Source organism: Histoplasma capsulatum (assembly GCF_000150115.1).
Source record: "Histoplasma capsulatum G186AR genomic scaffold supercont2.9, whole genome shotgun sequence".
In the NCBI taxonomy this organism is placed as follows: domain Eukaryota; kingdom Fungi; phylum Ascomycota; class Eurotiomycetes; order Onygenales; family Ajellomycetaceae; genus Histoplasma; species Histoplasma capsulatum.
The window spans coordinates 974999-996739 of NW_025544809.1; the positions used below are offsets into that span (position 1 = coordinate 974999).

Here is a 21741-nt window from a genome sequence, read left to right on the forward strand (position 1 = left end):
CCAAGTTGAGATTCCGCAACATAACCGTACTTTTTCTTTCGTCCATCTGTTAATGACTCGACTTCAGAAAAGTGTGTGACACTCCTTTCATTCGTTACTCATATTCAGCCAACGCTGGTGACCCTGGACATGGCTCCTTTGAAAACTTGGTTTGCACAAACACCTTTTGGATACCTTTCTTTCTTTCGTCGCACATTCGATAGAGAAGATCTAGGTCTTCCAGCTTAACACGGGTTGAAACCATTTGCAATGGATCAAGTTCGCCACTTTTCACGAGCGAGAGTAGGTGTTCCCAGTACTTTTGTATAGGCGCCTGGCCATTACCAATCAGTCTAACACCGCGCTGCATGAGGGATCCAATATTAAAGTGATTTGTCTGTCACTGTCAGCGATTGATATTCCAGTTCCTCACCTAAACTTTATTTAGGGGATAATGAAACACTTAACACATTGATCCAACGCTCACTCCATGTTGCGGATCTATAAGCTAGTGTCGAGAGAATCACTTACATAGCCCACATAAATTCCTGTAATCCCGCACCTCCCAAAATTCCTCACGGACGTAACCATCTCATTCAAGATTTCCGACGTATCGGTCTCCGCCCCAAGAATAATCTCTATATAATGCGCCCAGCCCTTCGCATACTCCCCGGCTGCACACTCTAACGCCACATCCGGGCCCTGCCCACCACGCACCATTTCCTTCAACACAGAGGTCACCGACTCTCCACTCCGTAAGGTCGAAAAATCCACCGTCTCAACACGCGGCAGCTTCTCCTTGACAAAGCCTAAACGCCAAGCACCCGCTCCGCCGTCAATAATAATCACCCTGTCCGCGCCGTGCATGAAGCTGAACTCTGCACACATCTGCCCGATGGGTCCCGCACCCCATATCGCCACGACGTCTCCCTCCTGCACGCCCGTGTCAACCACACAGTGCCAAGCTGTACCGAGCACGTCCGAGAGGTAGAGGCCCTTCTCATCAGGGACGTTGGCGGGGAGTGGAAGGAGGTTGGTCTCCGCGTAAGGCACACGGACATATTCAGCTTGACCACCGGCAAAACCTCCAGTGAGGTGGGAGTAGCCAAACATTCCTATTTAACATTCAGTGGTTAACATATTCTACCCATGCTACCCAGGACTTGCAAAATAAATAGAATGGTGGTAATACTGACCTGCTGTGCGTGACCCATACATCTCATTTTCCAACTGGCTAGCATTTGTGCGCTCGCATTGCGAGGAGAGCTTCTGCTTGCAGTATTTACAATCACCGCAGGCGATTTGGAAGGATGCGACGACACGATCGCCCTTTTTCAGATTTTTGACGCTCACGCCTACGGATTCTACTTCTCCGCAAAATTCATGGCCCATGATATCTCCCTTTTGCATTTCAACAACGGAACCTGGAGGGCGACCATATCAGAATAAACTGTACCGCAAAAATGTGCATGTATATTTGGAGGCTGTAAAGATAGTAGAATATAATCTATGCGCACCGTGATAGAGATGCAAATCGCTCCCGCAAATTGTCGTTCCGGTAACTTTCAAAATTGCATCTGTATCCTCGATAATCTTGGGTTTAGGAACATCCACTGTTATTCCCAAAATTCGTATCAGTAAAATGAATACTTCGTTTCCCCATGAAGAAGCTAGAGGGCTATCCCTTGCTTGATATATTTTGTACAATTTCGACATACCAACGGCCACATCGTTTTTCCCCAGCCATACTAAAGCCTTCATCGTCTCGCCACTCGGGTCTGCAAATTTCTGCTTATCTCTTGCCGGGTTGCTCACATCCTGCGCAATGTTAGCTTCTTCTTTTCTCCCTGTTTCCAAAACATTTGCAACGCGCGATGTTGCCATAATAGTTACTTTTCCGAGCTTGCGATGGTAGCCATATGCTGCGATCAAAGTAGTAGGCAACTATTAAATTAACCCCATAACTGGGAACAACAGGACACCACTCGCCGGATTTATAGATAAGGGCATCCATCCTCTAGTCAGAGGCGACATAGGAAAGTTTGGAGCCGGGAAGGTGGGCTGGCAAAGTCAAGACTTGTGACATCAGAGTGAGGTAGATTTTGCCATGTTCTTGGAAAAAGTTCTATGAGCTAGTGGCTGGACGAAATTACTGTTATGGAATGCTTCTAGTGGCCCTATTAGCTTTATTTCCCATTTGATTTGGCCATGAATGTTTGGATCATACCTGAATAAGACTGAATAAGACGAAATTATATGCTCCTTACAGATAATACCAAAGGCGAAATGCTTCTGGGCAAAAAAGGAATAAATAAAAGTAGGAAGGCATTGGGACTGAGACATAGGCTGAATTTTGGTAATTCAAAGATATTCTAAGAGGTGGGCTGGGCGAAAAGAATATGCCAGAGCGTGCAAGAAATCAAGAGAGTACAGTATAGTACATATATATATAAGCGTTCCCATAACAGCGGTCATCTATTTCGCCTATCGTCCCAGAATCTCATACAGATGTTCCTTGCTGTTGTGATCGATTTCTCATATACTGACGAACAATGCCCTCAACGCTGCCCATATCATGTTTCGGTTTCCTTTTCAAGAAATAGTTAGCAAAATTCCTGAAAACTGTGGCGAAATCAAAGGATATGTATGGACTACATAAGCAACACGAGAGAGTAAAAAAAAAGAACATACCTCATATAGGTCAATCTAGCACGTCTCTTCCTCTTCTCCGTCCGTTGTACAATCTCAACGGCCTGAACAAGCGGGCTGAAAACTTTAATCCACATCTCACATCCAATCCTCGTCAATTTATTCCTCAGCAAGAACGACGTGTCGAGTCCTCTAGATCGAATATTCAGGCATACGCCCGCGAAAGGGTCTCCGGACTTGAATGTAACTCGCAGAACATCTCCGACTCTGACGCAATGGGGATTCCGTTTATCGAACATGGCTTTTCTCTCACCGGTCGGGTCATAGATAGCAAGCTGATCCGCCGTGAACGCAGCGACGGGGTCCTTTGTTGTCTTGCATTTGCTTGGTGGGGGTGGGGGCACTTTTATCTTCCTTCCGACCACTACAATAGAATAAAACACATGTTAAGCTTTGAGAGTTTTGGAGATTCTGCATTCACCTAGAAAGACCGCCACGAAGGCGGGCGAGTAGCACCAAGCAGAAACACGCAAAGAAAGAGAATTATACCTCTGTCAGGCCTATGGATGTTTGGGATCTGGCGCATGAACTGCTGTGGTAGGTCCTTAGGAAATGGCAGTTTGTCCTTGGGTGGAGAGTAAATTGTATAAAGCAACCGTCGACCAAGCTCGTGGCCTTTCAATCCGCGGCGGACCAAATTCCAGCAACCCAATGGCCGCATAGTTGACATTGGAGCGGCCATTATCGCCGCCGAACAGCGAGTGGAAGATTGCAAAAATAGATCTGAGTATGGCAGTATTAGGTTGCGATGTTGAATGATGTTTCCGTCTTTTTGACGGCGGAGAATATCTGGATATGGTCCGTGCACTCCGCCAAGACTCGGGCCTCTGGCACTTTTTGCGGCTCTGCGACAACTCACGATATCTATCAATCTCATTCTCAGGCAGCTCTACTCCGCGCCGTCGGTCTTCTTTGCCAATTGCTTGTGATTTACTTTACGACTCAATGAGGAGGTATTGACACTCAATTGGGTCTTGCTGTAATTCTCGCGGATGGTCGCGGCCTGAAACTGCTTTTTTCTGAACAGCAAGTGATCATGTCCCAGAGCATCATGAGCAGAGTATTTTTTTGCCGGAGATGCCTCAATCAAGCGGCACGACTGGGGGGAGGGAAAACGCGATTTTTCACTACTTCAGTAACACACAAACGAGGTAGGTAACCTTTCTCCTAACTTGATGCCACATCAAATGCGATCATTAAAATCCTCCCAAAAATACTGATCAAGACTCACAGCGTGGATCCCAACATTCCAACCAACATCCTCCCAAAATCTTGACGAACTCCTCTCCTTGTTTCGCGATCGCGTCTTTATCCCCGCTTTCCTCAATGCTGCCCAGCGAAGGCTCATATACAAAGAAGATGCCGCTACGACACTGGATCAGAATCCCATAACTATAACCCTTCAAGGAGCAACAGAAGAGTCCTACAAACTACGCCCATTAAAATTTAGCGAAACACCCAGCAACAACGTGGTGCGGGATGCGATCGGACTGATGAAAGAGCCACAGGATTGGCACACCCTCGTCCCGCTGCTGAGGGGCCTACACAGCTCAAAACGCACCCCCAATTTCCTCCTCTGGGAATTCATCGTGCGCAAGGCGGGCGAAGCGGGGATGAATTCCGTCATCATCGACTGTGCAGAGCAATCTCACCGCACAGGCTTCTCACTAGGTGACTACGTGCTGGCAGAGCTGCTCTTCTCGAACCTCCATACCAAGGCTGAGTCGGCGGGATATAAGGGTGCGGAGGTCGAGACGGCGCTAAGACAAGCTAAGCGCGTTGCCGTGTTGATGAACTCTGAAGACCATGCACCTGTGGATAAGATGAAACCGGACCCACGGCGACATCCGAATATTATTAGTGTGCTGTTAGAATTAAGTGCTGCTCATGCTCTTGATGCCTTCGGGGGCAAGGACACCCTGGGCGACGTCCGTTCATACGCTGAGAAATTACTGGGCACGTGGGTACTGAGAGGAATGTTTGATCCTATCAAATACCCAAAGAAGAATATCCGGAAGGTTACCGACCTTCCATCTGTACGCAAGGGTATTGAGATGGCCCTGCAAGTGGAAGAAATCAAGAAGGATGGGAAGCTGAGCCAAGCTCTCAGGGAACGGCTAAGCGAACTGGGAACTCCAGCTGATGGTGCCCGGGCTTAAGAGTGGTAGAATTGTGTGTTTTCCAAAACCAATCTGTATCATTAACAAATGTACGAGAATTGTCATTTTTTCTCTCATAGTTTCTTGTTTTTGTCACTTTAGATATATTTTTGTGCGAGGTGTAGAATAAGTTGGACAAATTTATTGGATGATGCAATTTTACTACAACATTACCTTCCTTATTCAGGGTGCACAATCGTGAAAATAAAAATGGATTCATCCAGACCATTTACACTGACAATGGCAAGAAAGCGAAATGAAGCATGGCGAAGCAAAAAAACCAAAAAGTCGCTCGGAATACAATTCATTCGGGAATAGGAGCGAGTGAATAAAGGTGTCAGATATGCATTTCAATTAAGACAGAGAGAGTGTGCAATCGTCGTTGAAGTATCCTCGGGCTTCCAATAAAGACTTTCCTCCGACAGTAGCGGGACCGGTTACAAATATCTTGTGTTGATAGTCAGCGCTGGTATAACCGGAGAGCGGCGGCAAATGCAAATCTAATGCCGGAAAGGAGAGGGGCACGTGCATACCTTTCCGTCTGCCAGTCTTCCATGCTTGCTGGCATCCTCCTCTTTATCGTGGATTAATTTTATTTCAACATTACTCAACGGAGCTCCGAAATGGCTGCGGCCGGGAAAGCTCCTGTAATCAAACGCATTCGTCTGGCTAACCGCACCGACAACTGTCGGAGCAGTCAACGCATATATCACCCGCGCCCCAGTAAACACTCTCAAATCCGTCAATTGTTCAGAGGTAAGTTGGCTCTCTGGGTTAGCGTCGATTCGATAAGAGATGAAGATCAGGCGAAGATTTTCAAGGGACAGTTCTGCGGTGGGCCCCAAGTTGGCAAGCTTGGTAAGAATATTTTGCCTAGGCATTGAACCGCCATCAAGAGATCTGCGTTGTATGAATCGACCAAACTTGGCTACGAGGCCTATTTGAGGGGCCATATATTCGGTGTGGTAGTTCTGCATTGTTTCGGAGGAGGCAATGATAATGGTGGGAGAGATGCCAGCCGTTGCAAGGGCAAAATTAACATGTTCGCCGGAAACGGAATTGAATGCGACGGAAGCGTTCACGTATAGTGCGGCGAGGATGATACAAAGTGGATACGAGCGAGTCAGGGAGTCGATGGAGAGAACCAGGTCAGAGGATGTTAGGTGCTGGCCATGGGGAAGGACGGAGCCTAAGCCAGCAATTCCGGCCACCAAGGCCTAGTATGACAAGTTAGATAGAACATGCAGAAGTGACACAGTATTAACAAAACGTAGCAGTCTCATACAGCAGGTGAATACTCAACGAATTGTCCTTCCTCGGCTGAGGTGGCCCAGAAAGCGACAATAGGGTGGGTTGGGGTGTCCGAAACAGTAGCTGGCACCTCTGTCCCTACAAGAGCCTTTTTGTCCTTGACCAGCTCATGCCACACAGCTACCTCGATATCACCTCCAATCCCTTCCGGTACTTGGCTCCAATCCATATGTCGGCTGCCATGATTCGCAACCCAAACGGCGCCCCTCAGTGAAGGGGCTCCCTGCAACAACGCAGATAGCTCCAATGTGCCAGCTTCCGCAATTAAGAGGTCGACACCCGCCATAGCTAGGTAGGATCGAAGTCTTTCGGAAGATATCTGACGAGGAATCAACACGATTTTGAAGCCATAAAACGCGCCAGCTGGAAAATTGTTAGTGAAGAATAGCACATGGCCACAAACAGAGAATCCCGACACAACTACTAACCAAAAATAGCAGCGAGAGTTTCTACGGAGTCCGGGAGGTATATAGCAACAGTTCGTGCCCTTGATTCATATATGTACTGGCCAATGATATTGATCTCCTGTGAGATATCATCCAGCTTATGCTCTGCAACGTCCTTCCCGAGCACAGTATAGAATTTCCCTTGTTTCCCTGCCGGCGTCCCATCGGTGGCTAGTGAGCCTCGGAGAGCCGCTCGCCAGATGTCGCGGAGATCGCCGTTGCGACCTGCTGTCCATTTTGGCTTGTCAGGGTCTTTCACGTTCAACCCGCTCTTCAGCGGATAACCGTGGGGTACGTCATGAGCGCGGAAACTGGCAGACTCTCCTGGCAACCTTATGGGGGCTCTAACAGCTTGTCTGGCAAGGAAGAAGGGATGAGTGTCGGGATCCTTCGAAAAGAACAATTTGTACGCTAGAAAGATAGCAATAAATGAGGCAATCAGTGTTGAGTCGGTACCCCAGTCAGCAAAGAGGCCCGATAACAAAACATCCACTCCAGAGATGGAGGCGTTGCTTGAAGGCATCGTTTGATGAAGAAGTAGTTCTATTTCATTGGAGCTTGATGCTATGTCTGGAATCTTTGCTGGCAAGAGAGGTGATCCGCAGAAAAGCTCCGAGGTACGTGGAGTTGTAGTTGATAGCCGATGCAAGGTTGCAGCGGGGATGGATGGCCGTAAATCACGTTGGGCTTGATTCTGTTCCAAGGTTTAAAATTTCAATTCGAAAGACAGAAAGCATGAATCTGGGGAATCCGGAGAATCTGGAATCTGGAGATGTGTCGATATATGAGGAATGAGATTATCTCCGGCGTTGCTGGCTTGAAATGTATGGTTGGATAATGGCGCCAAGTCCGGCAAATGCGCTTGTGGTGCCGGGTTGACCAAGCCTCAAACAAACAAAAAACGTCTTGACGCTTCTCCAGCCAGTCGACCAACTAAAAACAATGACCAAGTCGACTCGTCAGAGGCTGTGAACAACATCCAAATTACCCTTACAACCTGCAACCCAATGATTCTGTGACATAAGCTTTGTGCAGAATCTATAGGTAAGTTAGGTAGGTTTCCCCCCAAAAGGTGAGCGCACTCCCACCCCTCCGATTGTTCAGGCTGCTTTGCTTGATAGCGTCGTTGTGAGCTTGAACTTATGGCATATGATTTTTAGCAGCGTGTTTCAATTCCAATCGACGTCGCATGGCACCCCCACCCTTCCCCTCTACCCCAACGCTACAAGGGAATGACTCGGTGTCCACAGCTTCTCCAGGCACCTGGCGACATCCACAGCTCAAGGAGATTGTTCGAAGGCAAAACGCGTCAACATTCGGAGACCGCAATGTTAAGAAGATCGCCTTGAATGGCGGTTGTTTAATAACTTCTGGATTTTTGGGAACTTCATTCAGACAATGGTACGGATGATAAAGGCAAAAGAAACCAGCCAACTAGCCAAATAATGCTAATTAAGACAACAGCTACCAATGGCTAGGTTCTATGCTGAATATACCAACATATCCCGACTTGGTTCTCCTCGCCATTCGCCTTCTACTTCTTTTAAATATCGTGGTTGCTCTATACCCTCTATATCGCCCAAAGGATGATTTATCCGACATCCCCCTCACACCCTCACAACGGTCTCTTCTCGGCCTCGACCCGAGCCACAGCGCACCTGCTACGCCTGGAACTAAATATGTTACCCCTCCAAGATATAGATTGTCATCTGGCTCTAGAACGGCCAGCCCGATTAGTCCAAGTTCCTCACCACTCTCTGGAAGATCTGGAAGCCAGTCAACCGGCAAGTCTCAAGATGGATTCCCATATTCACCTTCGCCAAGCCCGTTATTTCACAAGGCTATGGGGAATGGCACGAAAGAGGTGCAGCGAAGACAGAGTTTTGGGTCTCCCTCTCCTTTAGGCCGGTCGAGCTTTCGGGAAAGGAGTGTATTTAGAGTACCCTCAACCCCAAGTCCGAGCGGAAAAGGGAATGGGAATGGAAATGGGAAAAGCACCAACACGGTGCTTACTAACAAATGGTTATACGAAAAAACACGTTCCATGTCTCCCAATAGTAGTGTCTATAGGTCGTAATGGACCTTCGTTGGGTGGAAGCAATTTATGAGCGTGAATCTATAGGCAGGAATTTGAAGCCAAGGCGCAATGGGAATGAGTGAGAGAATTGGCGGCGTGGGTCAAGTATCTTTTATGCTTGTAAATTTGTTTTCAACACACTTTTTCTCCTTCAAAGAATGATCATGATATTGTAGCATTATATATATCATTACTATGCCTAACTGCGTGTTCCATCCTGTCTCAAGTATCAAGCTAAAAGTCGTGCGGTGGGCCCCTTGTCCAAGATCTGTGGACAGCCTTGGCACCCTCTCCAACAAGCATCCAAGACCCAGGCACGAAACCCTGGTTGATACCAACCTAATCTTGCAAGCTTTCGTCCCTCCATCTACTCCAGTCTGTCGCACTGACAATCATCTTCTCGTTGCTTTCGTCTCCTTATAATTTCGGGAGGTATTATCCACTGTGTTCCATTACATGTCCTTATAGAGCGGCCGTCCCATTAGCTTTCCCCGCCAGGTCATGGGGGGTTCCGAATCCAAGCTGGCCTTTCGACAAGGCATATTTCGGCTATCAGAAGAAAGCAACATTGCGGCCGACGATCCCTATTGGACTGGGGTGAGTAATTTCTATAGATGCTATTCACGACAGTCAAGAGACTTTTTATATTCGCCTATTCGGAATGCTGACTTTGCACTGCCTAGTTCTGGGAGCTCCCCGAATCGCCTGAAGATGTTTTCAGCTTGTTCTCTCCAGCCGACATACGACGGACACGCGATGCTTCCATAGCAAATTTAGAGACGTTAATATTGGCAGTCACCTCCCGTCTTATTGTTCTAAAAAACCATCCCTCATTCCCGGACCCTGATCTTGCGCCTGATAGAGATGCGCTCAACTGCATTCGCGTTCTCACACGTATCCTTCCCTTCATTTATGAATCAGAGAATTTGGAGGCATGGGAGGAGAAGTTTTTCTGGGGGAGAAGAAGGAAGAAACATCGGCATGCGCAAATTGCGTCTCAGGTGTTATTCGATGGGGCGAGTGAGGACGACGAAATGCGCCGGTCGAATCCACAGGACCACCAGAATGATTACTATGACGCGAAACCGTTGGCAGAAGAGCTCATTGATACTTTAGTAGATTTGCTGTTTTACAGCGGATTTACCATACCGACAATACCCAATGCGAAAGGAAAAGTATCATACTCAATTTGGCAGAGCGGAGTTGGGTGCACTACCGCAATGGGATCGAATAAAGAATTGGAGAGTAATCGGTGTGAGATACTAAGGCTCCTGCTAACACTATCAAGCCAGTCTATGTATATGCCTTTGAGTAAGTTATCTAGCCAAATGCCTTCCATTGTTGCGTCTATATTAACCTATTTCAGGTTTGCTCCCTGTAAAAGGAGTGAAGACAATCACATATCTTGTAACTTGTCCAGACAAGCAAGTGGTCCTCTCACTTCTGTGCTCTTTATTAAACACGGTATATCCTGACACCATCAATCACTACACCAATCACTGTTACTTGAGCCCACTCTAACTAATCGTATAGACAATCAAATATAATCCAACTCCTTGGAGATTACCCTATGACCATGTTGTCTGGAAAGATCCTAAGCAAATCTTTGTTATTTACTGTCTGCAGTTTCTTTTGGTTCTTCTTCTTTATCCGATTCCAGAAGATGGGCGTGGAACACCTCCAAAAAACTACTATCGTCACTTCTATGGTCGCTTGCATCGCCCTCAGGACTTCCAATTCATAGTCGAAGGAATGACAAGAATTTTAAATCAGCCAGTTAGACTTGTCCCCAACCTATCCGTTTTACTGTTTAGAGGCTAATGAGAGTGCAGATGCAAGCAACGACTTCGTACCTACCCGGTAGTCACAAGTCAGTCAAATGGGCACCAGAGATGATCATGTTGTTCTGGGAAGCATTACAATGCAATAAGCGTTTCCGATCATATATGATCGACTCATCTCGCGCGCTTGATTTTGTTGTTCTTTGCATATTCTATGCTATTGAGTACAAAACTGATGCATCGAAACTGGGTGTTGTGAAAATGTGTATATTTATCCTACAGACACTCAGTGTTGAGCCAAATTTCGGAAAGAACCTCAATAAAAAATTCGAGTCCCAGGATACGTTGCCGCAAAGCATACGACTGCAAAACTTCCGAGGATCGTATGCTGACTTCTTGATCATTGTGAGTGATCTCATCTGGAATTCCCTCTCTATTCGTGACTAACAATGCATGGTAGTCCATCCATACCCTTTTGACAACAAGCAAGGGAAAACTCGATGCAGTATACCCTGCCTTGCTGGCGATTATTAACAATATCGGCGCCTATTGCGAACATCTGTCCGCCACAACCTGTTCCAAAATCATTCAACTCTTTTCATTACTGTCCTCCCCTAGCTTTTTACTGGCGAATGAATCCAATCATATACTGCTCCATTCTCTCCTTGAGTTTTTTAACTCGGTGCTGGAACACCAGTATAGCAGTAAGCAACTCCAGGTAGCAAGGCGAAGATGGGGACACGGACTAATCGTTACCTAGATAACCCCTTGCTAGTGTACTCAATTTTGAAGTCTGCTAAGCGTTTCGAAGCTCTCCGTGCTTTCACTCTAGAAAGCGGACAAGAAGAGATAGAAAGACTAAACCAGCGAAGAAAAGTAAACCAAATCAGTGGTAATAGTGATGCTCTTTTGAGCCCGACAGTTTCCCATTCCGGAGACGACAATCGAGGCTCCGGAGCTGGACGACGACAGTTAAGCCATGTGCCGGAAGATGGCGCCTTTGCCATTGGAGACGATGATTCTGATGAAGAGGAACAGGAGCCACAAAATACTCCCTCACAATCGCCTTCCCGTGAAAATTCCAGGGCCCCTTCAGTCGCGTCGGCGACTGATGATAGTGTTCCGCTCCAACTTCGCGGAATGTCCGAGAAGGCACGTGGAAAAATGCCCGCGGGTCAGGTCACATTTTCGAGGCAGAATAGCACCACAAGCCTAAGCAGTTATACGCCGACTATTCCTACTAGCTCCGGTGGCTTCGCCCCTACAAGTTCGTGGGTGAGTAAATATATCTCCGTATTTGTCGCGTTGAATCTATAATTTATTGACTTCGAACGTATCTAGATCGAATCTTGGGTCCCCGAACTTCCATTACACACCATCATCACGTTGATATCTGCAATAACCCCACATATTCCCTCATCCGCTCTCCAATCAACTCTAAACCCCGATGCACGAACTTTCATTTCCAATCTTCCTTCTTTTGCAGAGGAGCCGCGAGTCCACGCACTCATAGCGGAACCGTCACCTATCAGGGTACATTTGTTTGAATGGTCACCTTTGTCCCTTGGTTGGTATGAGTCACTACTATGGGGATTCATATTTGCCAGCGAGATGTTAGTTGGTTCAGCATCAGGATCAACGCCGGGGGCCGTTGGGGTGTGGAATGGGACAGCCATCAAATTATTTAAAGTGCAGGAAACAGCTGCTCAGGGCCCAACGTTGCTGGCCCCCAAGGGCGCTGTGGATGCGGTGGGTAGCAATCTGGTACAGCGTATTGGGAACTTGAATCTTCGTGGACGCGGGAGTGGGTCACAGGAAGGACAGGGCGAGGCTGGAAGAGATGTTTAAGAGGGTCTTATTTTGAACGTTTATCGGTTGCCCTGTGACGGCAAATAGATGAAGAGGTGGCTTTCCGGGATACTATGATGTAACCAGTTTCCCTACAAGCTCTCCTCTCCTATTCTCTATCTTTCTTATGGCGTGTTTACCTTTCCCTTTAGCATAGCGTCTCGTTTTCTCGTTCGTTCTTTTAAGCTCAGATAACCCCATTGTCAAATAATCATGTTCTCTTCCTTTACATGTATATAAGTCTAGTAAGAATATTTATAACTACGACTTCTTTAATTTTGCTTTGACAACTCCTAAAATAACGCTGGCTACAAGAAAAGAATGGCCATGAGTGAGTTTCCCAGGCTTCGACTGATGTAATAATAATTAATGGATCAGTTGTAAGTTGGTTGGTTCTGTGTGTATCCCACCCAGCTTCGAATTTTACTAGTTTCGCGCGTTGGGGCTTTCTGTAGCTCTCCAATAGCAGCTCGGGTCCATAAGGCGTGGCTGGTTGACAGACAAACACGACGACAACCCTGCTAACTGTTCATGAGAGATCATTCCTTGGCGGCTCTATAACTATCCAATACTTCCGTTAAATACTTCAGAGACAGTTGCGAAATTACTGCAAGACCCCGCCAGATGCCGCCCTCGTCATAGCAGTCGAATCCACCGATCCTCCCCTCCGCAGCGATGCAATTCCCACCAGCATCCTGCTCCATCGCAGCCCTTGCGTTCGTCTTTTGGTCATTTGAAATTGTCCGTCTGGCTCACGCTGCTCCTAGCTCGCCTGCTCTGCAGAATATCCTGAAGAACACAGACCAGAGTGACTTGTACGGATATCCGACTGACCTGACGAGGGGAATCATCCCGGTACACATTTTCCATTGAGCAGCTAAGGGGAGCATAATTGCAGCCAACTAACTTTATTACATGATGCTCATTTATAAAGATACCAGTACATTCGCACAAGTATGCTTTTCTCGCGGTTTTTTGTGCTTCTGGTTTGCTTGTTGCGCCGAGTGTTTGCGCGGGGCATATTCGCAAGATAGTATCCTTATTGACCCGATTGCGTCTGCGACAGTGACTACTGGAGAGACCTTCCCTTCTATTCCGGTACGCGGATAACCTGTGATAATGCGCTTTTGTTGTTGTATATGTGGAAATAAGTATAGGCTAACAATTTCTCTCCGATCGAAGCTCTTTCCGCCGGGTGTATCTCAATTGAGGCAGATGTCTGGCTATTCGATGACACCCTACTCGTACGCTCACCTCCGCTTCTCGGTTACCGATGTGCATGCTACTGACAATCTACCAACAGGTTGGCCACGACTTATCCTCTCTTACTAAATCACGCACCCTAAAATCACTCTACGTGGACCCGATCCTGGATGTCCTCCGCCGCCAGAACCCGCGGAGCCCTTACATTACCGGAGAAACGAGAAAGTTTGTCTGACCTGTACACTACACACATATCTGTGTCAATTTGTGTCCTCTATTCAGGCCTCAATCGCAACACTAACACGCAAATACAGCGGCGTCTACGACACAGATCCCTTCCAAACCCTCTACCTCTTCATTGACGTAAAAACTCTGGGCCTGAGACCTGGCCGCACGTCGTCGCAGCCCTCGAGCCCCTCCGCGCTGCAAACTACCTCACAACCCTCCGCAACAACGACACCCTTACCGCGGGCCCCGTTACCGTCATCGGCACTGGAAATACGCCACTGAGCCTCGTCGGGCCCGTCCCTGATCGCGATTACTTCTACGACGGGCCGCTGGCTGATCTCCAGAAGGAGGGGTCTCGGGACATCACAAAGTATATATCACCAATCGCATCTACGAACTTTGCAGCAGCTATTGGTGTGGATAGTATTACTCTCCCTCCTAGAGAAGGCGAGAACGAAGGGGAGAAGGACCCCTCGTGGTTGAATAGCTCGCAATTAGGGACTTTGAGGGGACAAATTGAAGCGGCGAAGAAGAAGGGGATTGGGGCTAGATATTGGGGTACGCCTGGATGGCCGGTGCGCGAGCGGAATGAGGTGTGGAGAACCTTGTTGAAGGAGGGGGTTGTCTTGCTGAATGCGGATGATCTGGAGGGTGTCCAGGAGTATTTTTAGACTTCCGGTTCTGTTTGGGGATCGGCTAGATGTCAAATGAATTATGAGTGAGAGTAATTCCCCCTTTTTTTTGCTTTGGATTCTCAAATGTGTCTGGCGTTTTTCGATTCTCTGTTTGACATCTATACTGCCCTCCGGATATACTTCTATATACATACCCTAACGGATTGTTTCCCTCCGCGTTTTTACAGGATAGAATCACAGGATCCCTTGCTCTATCCATTGATTTAAAAGGGGCCCATGTTTTATTTTTCTTTCTTTCTTTCTTTCTTTCTTTCTTTCCTTCTTTCTTTCTTTCCTTCTTTTTTTCTTTTTAATCACCTTGCTAGCTTGTCAACACGTGGGCAGCCCGCTGACACCGCCTCGAGTAGCATGAAATGCAGCCGTGTCCAATAGGTTCTCAGGGGACAAAATCTCAACACGCATTGAAGCACGTCAAGGGCATAACCGGGTGCCCAGGGTCACCCTTTTCGCAAATGATACATCCATATGGGGTATGGTGGCACAGCGAATTATATACGTAATAGGCGCAGTGCGTAGATCTAGATGTCTGACGCAGTGCTCTGCGCTACCCCGGGGGGTTGTTTGCGATACTCCACGCTGTATCTACTATATAATCAATGGAAGAAAGGCGAGGAAACGTAAGAATAAGGAACAAAGATAAAAGATAAAAGAGACAGAACAATAAGGGACATTTCATTATTTCGCGGCTATGGTTTATTGATGGCTATAAATCTAACTCTTTTGGAAGTCCATCCCTATTGACTCAGGGTTTCTCTACCAAATGAAGACTGTGTATCCCCTTGGAAAGACATGGGTTGAATAGGGGTGGATTCGACTTCAAGTCTGGTGGCTGATTCAGCAAAGAACATAGTTAACTAACATGTCATTGACTTCCGTAATGCAGTACATAACAAAGATAGGGGACGAGTCTGCGCCCGAACACTTCAAGAAGACACGCTACGGGAAGCAGATCCGCCACGGGCAGGAGACGATGGCCCCGAGGGCGGCGGAATCGCGGTGGCCTCGAGAGTCTGGCTGCCAACTTTGATCGGTTTGGCCGGTAACATGGCGAAGAGCATACGCGCAGGCTCAGATGTCAAATTGGACCATGCGTGGACCGTACTGCGTTGGACTACAACATCACCCTTCTCCAAGGTCGTCTTGATTCCGTTGTCCAGCTCCAGCACTATCTCACCCGCGAGCACGATGCCGAAATCTATGCTGACAGTTCGGTGCATGAATCCTGGTCCGGGTGGGAAATCCACAGCGCGGATAATAGTGCCGACGGAGTCAGCGAGTGGGATTTGGGTGCCGTTGAAGTCCGTCCAGGGCCCGTCTACTTTGGCAGGGAAGGACTCGGTGCGCCATATTGTGGTGAATGCGAGCTTGTCTGATGCGGCGCGAGAGCAGTCGGCAGATAAGGGGTCATACGGTGTCAGCTTGGTGTCTGAATCGATCATGGCTTTACCAGATGGACTGTGGCCCGTGACAACACGTCGAATCGGTGTATAAGACATTACAGATTGTATGGGATTGGCAATATCAAAGCGGGTTGTTGAGAAAATTATTTTGGCGGCAGTTGAAGTGGCACTTGGCTGCGACTTATGAGCAGAAGAACGATGGAGTCGGGCAGCCAAGTTAAATGGAGATGATATGAAATATTGGGATTATGGTGTTAGAGGAAGAGGAGAATTGGGTAGACCTGTACGTATAAGTAACGTGCGTATTTATATGTGTCTACTTCATTCATTCTCCCTTCACCTGTAATCTAACATTGAATATGCGCTCCAAATGACAAGCCTGGGAACTTCTCTAGGAATAGCGGCGGATTTGAATGGGCTTCCAGTACCAAAAAAAGCGCTCAAAGGATTGTTGTGCCTCCAGGAATTATTGAAAAATTGCAAGCTACCCTCTTTTGAGTATGTCCAGCCATTTTAGGAGGGCGTGAGAATCAATTACCTGCAAAATATATGCTGTGCACAACTAGAAAAGCATGGCAACTCCCAGCTGCTGCAACTGCATCGAAGTAGTACGGGCACCAGTAGAGGAGGACAGTACCATGTGCACGTACCACCTTCTACAAGCGCCAGCGAAGCTACGGCAGAACAAACAATATTTCCAAAGGGAAAATGGACCCTGGCATGGCCCACTCCATGGCAATATAGGTCGGGACAGATCGGCCAAAACCACGGAATCTTAGATGACAGGCATCAAGGATGGGAGGCCGGAATAAGTTCCCCTTTCAGCAAATAGACAAAGCCTCACGCGCAGGGCATATTAGGCGCTCAGTTGTTGCTGCAAAAAAACAAAATGCAAACAGCTCCTGTTAAATTATATCATGGATCACCAGATACGGGCACTCGACACCTTTGTCAATGGAATCGTAATGCATGGAAATTTTGTTCGATCTGGATGGCCAAGAATAGTATATTTATACTGCATTCCACTTTCTTGTCTGGTCCAGGATCCAGTATCCACAATCCAGTCTGCTTGCGAAACCAAGCAGTCCCACTTCTCTTGACACATCCCTCAAACAGGTATGCGGCGCATCAATAACTTGACAAGGAGCCAAGCGTGAAAAAGGATTTATTCACTCAATATTTTACCGCTGACCGGGGTAGATGCGTGCAGTCTTTCTTCCGAGTTCGCTTTGTTGCTAACAGCGAGGTCGTTTTGGTGTCCAAAGAAGTAAATGCTCATAATAACCGATTAGGTGAGGTTGTAGTTACTTCAAATAGTTAAATGTTTTGACCACTGCGCTCCGCCATTAGTAAGCACGCTAAGAGGCTCGTTTGATAGCGAGCATAGCGAGCGCTCCAAAGCTTGTATCTGCTACACAGCAATATGCCGGGAAACATCAGTATCTGCAGACTTCGACTCCTTCTCGATCACATTCTCATGCCTTTTCGCCGAAAGTTCCAAAAATCGAAATCTTTGCTTGCGGCTATAGTTGGCCTTGGGCCTGAGCAACTCAAGTGATACGCCACGAGAATAATCAAAAAGAAAAGAGCAAAAAAAGCCCCTCGGAAACTCTTACTGCTACTGTCAACGTGCACGGGATGAAACAAAAGCACCTTGTTTCTTTCCGCCTTGCTCATGTGTCCTCATTATTTTGAGACTTTTGTGTCAAATTGACATGTTGAACTCGGATTTCACCGGACCCGGACGGCACAGGTAGCAAAATCCGGCTCCGATGATCAATCCTGCCATTATTTTTCAATAGAATATTAAGATTCTAGATCTTATGTTGGAGGTTGCTGTTGCCTCAGAAATATACCCGTACTGGTTTTTTATGCTTTCCGTTCTGCTTGCTGCGTGTTGAAGCTGTTGTTGTTGTAGTTCCCGTTTCTGGAGCTTCAAATCTAAGCTTGGATCCGGCCCAATGAGATAATTCGCGTATTCAAGGAGGGTTGGATTTGGGAAACTCGCAAGATATGGTAGTGTTCTTGCGACTTTGAGAGTGATGACTAGGAGCTCCAGGCGTGCTTCGAGAACTCGCGTCTTTTATATTTATGTGGCGCGTAGGGGAAAGGGGGGAAGCAAAGATGTTAGGTTATAACAGATATCAAATAATGAAAAACGCTAAGTAGAATATAAACAGTTTTGAATGAAGTCTAAAGTGTAACTCAGGCTGGATTCTTTCCGAGATCTCTTATCAATGATTATTCAATGAATGACAAAGGCTTTTGTGGATTTGCTTGAAAGTCTACACTGCAGTGGGCAGCCCCTTATACTGCAGCTGCAACACATTCTCAGAAACAGAAGCGCAAGAGAGTTGGCGACTCATTTGAACTTCTCTCCTTTGTTTTTGGATAACATAGGCAAGTTTACTGAAAAGAAAATAATACCGTTGTTTTAAAACCTAAAACATACATGTGTTTCTTTTATTCCGGATAAACTAATGGTAAACTAAACAATTAAATTAAGGGACTGCATCAAGGTACCTCGACAGCAAACCCAAACGGCAAAGATAACTAAAGATAATACGAGGGGGAATTGATTAACACAGAGTGAAACCTCTGAACGGCATCTTGTGCTGAACTCTGGGGTCCGAGGACCCAACTCGACTCATCGATATTCGATGGCGGCTCTGGGACGCTTGCTCCAAGACGAGGAAACTTCGGGGGGAGCGTGAGGGAGTCAGCAGGGTCAGACTGGTGTTTTAGGGCTGTTCTGGAAGGGCTGTCACTATAGTCTTGGCTTGGCTCTGGGTTTGCACGCGAGTATAAATACTGTAGCTTTTGGAGCTGAGCTACAGTATCTCCAGGAAAGCGGTGTATCCGCATTGTTCCCAATGCTAGAATGCCGCGTCTCAGCGCCGCCATCGGCGCCCCGTGCCATGACCGCAGAGGGTCAGTTACCGTGCTTGGCAAATGTGGCTGATATGCTCTCAACATTATGCAGCGATATAGGCCGCCTATGGCATCTGTGGGTAAGAGGCTTTGCTGGTGGATCCGATACATTTCCGCAGTTGGGCACGTCCGGGGGGTCCGTAGACCGGCCACGGCATCTCTCAGTCGTCTGTTGTAGTCGGCGATTTCGAACTCAATGAAGAACGAGAGATCGGAAGGTATGAACGTGAACCCAGGGTCGCTCGTAAAATCGAAGTTCTGATGGCAAAGGGCGCACAGTGGAATGGCATTGCTAGAGGAGACCAAAGAGAAATTCAACAATCCATGCTCACGCATATACGGCTCCTAAAACATATGGAAGTCAACTACAAGATCCTCAGGAGGACACATGGAAAATCCATACGAGGTATCTGTCCTTCCTATCAAAAACATGGCAGATATCAGTTGGTACTGATTCGCAAACCCAGCAGCTGTCTCCACAAGCAGCTCGCGTCTGAAGTTTAATGGCTTCAGAAAACTCCCCATTTGAAGTTATGGATTTCTCAGAGGACATCTGTCTCGAGGAAGATGATGGGCGCCTGGGGCGAGGCATTTGCATGTTAGCCATGATTTGTATGGGGAAAAAGACCTGAATCCACTGGCTTGGGAGATGAATAGCTATAAGTATTATCTCTGGTGATACCGCAAACATACCGGTAGACTTCTCAGGGTTTTTGAGGACACGGCTTGACGTGGGTATCAGACGAGGCAGGTGCGATAGACGGGTAGGAGGGAGGTTGGAGGACAATCTACGGAGAGTCTCTATGGACACAAATACGAGTAAAAATGCTTAGGCACAGCTGTGCGGTCATAACGAAGAATCATGTTGTTCCCAAGGACGATGTGAGCAAGAAGAAAAGTGAAGTTGTGAAGTTGGTATCATGATATATAGCGGAATCTGTGGGATGGTTAATCTCTTGGGAATGTGCATAGCCCTATGGCATAGCTCCCACAACGCAGTCACTCTAGGCTACCTATTACAGACTAGCGCACTGCACATCCATGCCTCAGCCTTCTTAGGGGCAAAAGGAGCTCGATCACCAGCGCCATGCTGGCAGTGGAGGGGACGAACCAATCCAAACCACCAACATATATTAGCTGCCGCTAGCTACTCGAACAAACAACCAACCATGTTCAACCTCTCTTACACATAGGCAACTGAAACACTGCCCTTCAGAAATATTCCATCTTCTTGGTGGTCAAGGTGCTTCATCTTAGTTTCTGGCCCAACAATGTCAAAAAGAAAGAGACTCGAGGAGCCCGGTGATGCAGGCTCAAAACAGTCAAAAGCAGCACGATTCAACATCCACACATTAAAGCGGCTGCAAAAAGCTGTGGCAGCGGACCCGGAAATTGACCTGACATCAGACTTCCCAAAGGATTACTCTAAGCGTCTTTCTGAAATGCGGATTCCGTTACCCTCTCCAACAAGTTAAGATTCCCTCCATCATTACGGCCTGTCTTTTCTAACTTCTCTGACAGTAACACCTATTACTGCTGCAACAACGTCAGGTTCAGTCACTGAAGAAGATATCCGCATGTTTCTAATGCCTTCCGAACCCACTGCCATTGTATTTCCCTTGGCTGACTCAGTCCGAAGTCTGCTGGCGGATGCGGACATGTCCGAGGCGCTAGTAGGGCTTATGCGTCGTTGCGAAATTCTTTGGAAAAGCCCATTTCCTCGAAAAAAAATGGTTTTCAAATGCGATGGAAATATTGTCATCAAAGCAATAAAGAACGCGCTGGACTACACTGAATATACAACACTACAGTACCTGGAAGTTCATAAGCCGACTGTGCCTGCCCCCAGGCCATCTGGATTACTGCGCATGGACGATGTCTCTTTAATTTTTATGACTTACACCTCCGCGACAACGCTGGCAGACATATGGGCCGGGCTGGATATATCACAGAAAAAGTCCATCCAAGATCAGCTCAACCAAATCCTGGCTGACCTGAGGTCTCTTTCACACCCTACTGGGACGCCTCTTGGAGGAGTTTGTGGTGAAGGCTGTAAAGATGTTAGGAGACATCTCCGTCGCAGTACTGAACCTATTCTGACTGTCAAAGATTTCAAGGATTTTCTGTTCCCCTCTTTGCGCGCTTCTATTTTCGCAGAATTTATCAGCCGGCTTCAGCAACCCTACGTCCCGGCCCAGCAATTAGAAATTAGATGTGTCTTTACACATGGTGATCTACGACCAGATAATATCACTGTAGAACCAAGGGGTGACCACCAATTCCGAATTACTGGCCTTCTAGATTGGGAATATAGTGGGTTCTATCCTGAGTATCATGAATTGATCAAGAGCACAAACGGTCTCAGTCCTTCTTCGGACGATGACTGGTACTTGTTCCTACCCAAGTGTATTTCACTAGAAAGCTATGGCATGTGGTGGTTACTCAACTATGCCCAGGGGGCCTTCATGGAGTGATTATCACGCAGCTTTGGGAGGGAATGAGGGAATCTCAAATTGACACTAGATCGCAATGAAAACTAGATTAGAGGATTGCATCTCACTTTTCCTTCAATTCCTCTCCGGCTGCATGATATTCCTCATCATCCTTCTCCAAAATGAACTCATTTTGTAGCGTGTTGAGAATATCAAGCACATATCAAGGATTACACTACTATGGAGCATTAATTAAAAGAATGTTATAGAATATACAATTATGGGGTAGAATTGTGAGAAAACAAAAAGATTTTCGTAAAAGTATGGAGGCACATCAAGTTGGTGAGTGAGTGATAGAGAATTGATTGTGTACCAGTGTAAGTTGACTGCGCGCCACTACCTATTACGGACTAGCGTACGGCACATATGTGCCTCTATCGATTATGTAATAATAGCTCCTGAGGCATCGCAAACAACTACATCTGTTGTTTCTTTGTCTAAAAGCTAGCAAGATACTCGGGAATATCTGTCAAAGCAAGGAT

At 47.1% G+C, this 21741-nt stretch overlaps 10 protein-coding genes across 10 annotated transcripts; 5 read left to right on the top strand and 5 right to left on the bottom strand.

The window, feature by feature from the left end:
- Window positions 1-94: 94 nt before the first annotated feature.
- Window positions 95-1863, bottom strand: HCBG_06552 (alcohol dehydrogenase; the record flags this gene model as incomplete). Its single annotated transcript, XM_045433601.1, has 5 exons — window positions 95-376; window positions 511-1094; window positions 1176-1403; window positions 1497-1592; window positions 1698-1863. 5 exons carry the CDS (start codon window positions 1861-1863, stop codon window positions 95-97), a joined length of 1356 nt encoding a protein of 451 aa, XP_045285914.1.
- A 616-nt stretch (window positions 1864-2479) lies between these two features.
- On the bottom strand, window positions 2480-3370 carry HCBG_06553 (mitochondrial 54S ribosomal protein IMG1; the record flags this gene model as incomplete). Its single annotated transcript, XM_045433602.1, has 3 exons — window positions 2480-2567; window positions 2671-3052; window positions 3178-3370. The coding sequence occupies 3 exons, from the start codon at window positions 3368-3370 to the stop codon at window positions 2480-2482; spliced, it is 663 nt and encodes a 220-aa protein (XP_045285915.1).
- A 202-nt stretch (window positions 3371-3572) lies between these two features.
- On the top strand, window positions 3573-5016 carry HCBG_06554 (uncharacterized protein; the record flags this gene model as incomplete). The annotated part of the gene is made up of 2 exons (XM_045433603.1): window positions 3573-3839; window positions 3922-5016. The coding sequence occupies 2 exons, from the start codon at window positions 3725-3727 to the stop codon at window positions 4845-4847; spliced, it is 1041 nt and encodes a 346-aa protein (XP_045285916.1).
- HCBG_06555 (uncharacterized protein) lies at window positions 4195-7332 on the bottom strand (the record flags this gene model as incomplete). The annotated part of the gene is made up of 4 exons (XM_045433604.1): window positions 4195-5294; window positions 5381-6064; window positions 6133-6521; window positions 6587-7332. 4 exons carry the CDS (start codon window positions 7125-7127, stop codon window positions 5202-5204), a joined length of 1707 nt encoding a protein of 568 aa, XP_045285917.1.
- A 461-nt stretch (window positions 7333-7793) lies between these two features.
- HCBG_06556 (uncharacterized protein) lies at window positions 7794-8882 on the top strand (the record flags this gene model as incomplete). The annotated part of the gene is made up of 2 exons (XM_045433605.1): window positions 7794-8005; window positions 8069-8882. 2 exons carry the CDS (start codon window positions 7794-7796, stop codon window positions 8679-8681), a joined length of 825 nt encoding a protein of 274 aa, XP_045285918.1.
- A 300-nt stretch (window positions 8883-9182) lies between these two features.
- Window positions 9183-12310, top strand: HCBG_06557 (uncharacterized protein; the record flags this gene model as incomplete). The annotated part of the gene is made up of 8 exons (XM_045433606.1): window positions 9183-9278; window positions 9365-9992; window positions 10048-10145; window positions 10215-10457; window positions 10514-10867; window positions 10923-11166; window positions 11223-11737; window positions 11804-12310. The coding sequence occupies 8 exons, from the start codon at window positions 9183-9185 to the stop codon at window positions 12308-12310; spliced, it is 2685 nt and encodes an 894-aa protein (XP_045285919.1).
- Window positions 12311-12795: 485 nt separating this feature from the next.
- Window positions 12796-14465, top strand: HCBG_06558 (uncharacterized protein; the record flags this gene model as incomplete). Its single annotated transcript, XM_045433607.1, has 7 exons — window positions 12796-13165; window positions 13245-13264; window positions 13377-13408; window positions 13493-13554; window positions 13614-13738; window positions 13828-13876; window positions 13897-14465. The coding sequence occupies 7 exons, from the start codon at window positions 12986-12988 to the stop codon at window positions 14410-14412; spliced, it is 984 nt and encodes a 327-aa protein (XP_045285920.1).
- Window positions 14466-15170: 705 nt separating this feature from the next.
- On the bottom strand, window positions 15171-16300 carry HCBG_06559 (cupin domain-containing protein; the record flags this gene model as incomplete). The annotated part of the gene is made up of 2 exons (XM_045433608.1): window positions 15171-15265; window positions 15377-16300. 2 exons carry the CDS (start codon window positions 15930-15932, stop codon window positions 15171-15173), a joined length of 651 nt encoding a protein of 216 aa, XP_045285921.1.
- A 2089-nt stretch (window positions 16301-18389) lies between these two features.
- HCBG_06560 (uncharacterized protein) lies at window positions 18390-19374 on the bottom strand (the record flags this gene model as incomplete). Its single annotated transcript, XM_045433609.1, has 2 exons — window positions 18390-19112; window positions 19171-19374. 2 exons carry the CDS (start codon window positions 19372-19374, stop codon window positions 18390-18392), a joined length of 927 nt encoding a protein of 308 aa, XP_045285922.1.
- A 664-nt stretch (window positions 19375-20038) lies between these two features.
- Window positions 20039-21300, top strand: HCBG_06561 (uncharacterized protein; the record flags this gene model as incomplete). The annotated part of the gene is made up of 3 exons (XM_045433610.1): window positions 20039-20237; window positions 20289-21173; window positions 21224-21300. The coding sequence occupies 3 exons, from the start codon at window positions 20039-20041 to the stop codon at window positions 21298-21300; spliced, it is 1161 nt and encodes a 386-aa protein (XP_045285923.1).
- Window positions 21301-21741: the final 441 nt, after the last annotated feature.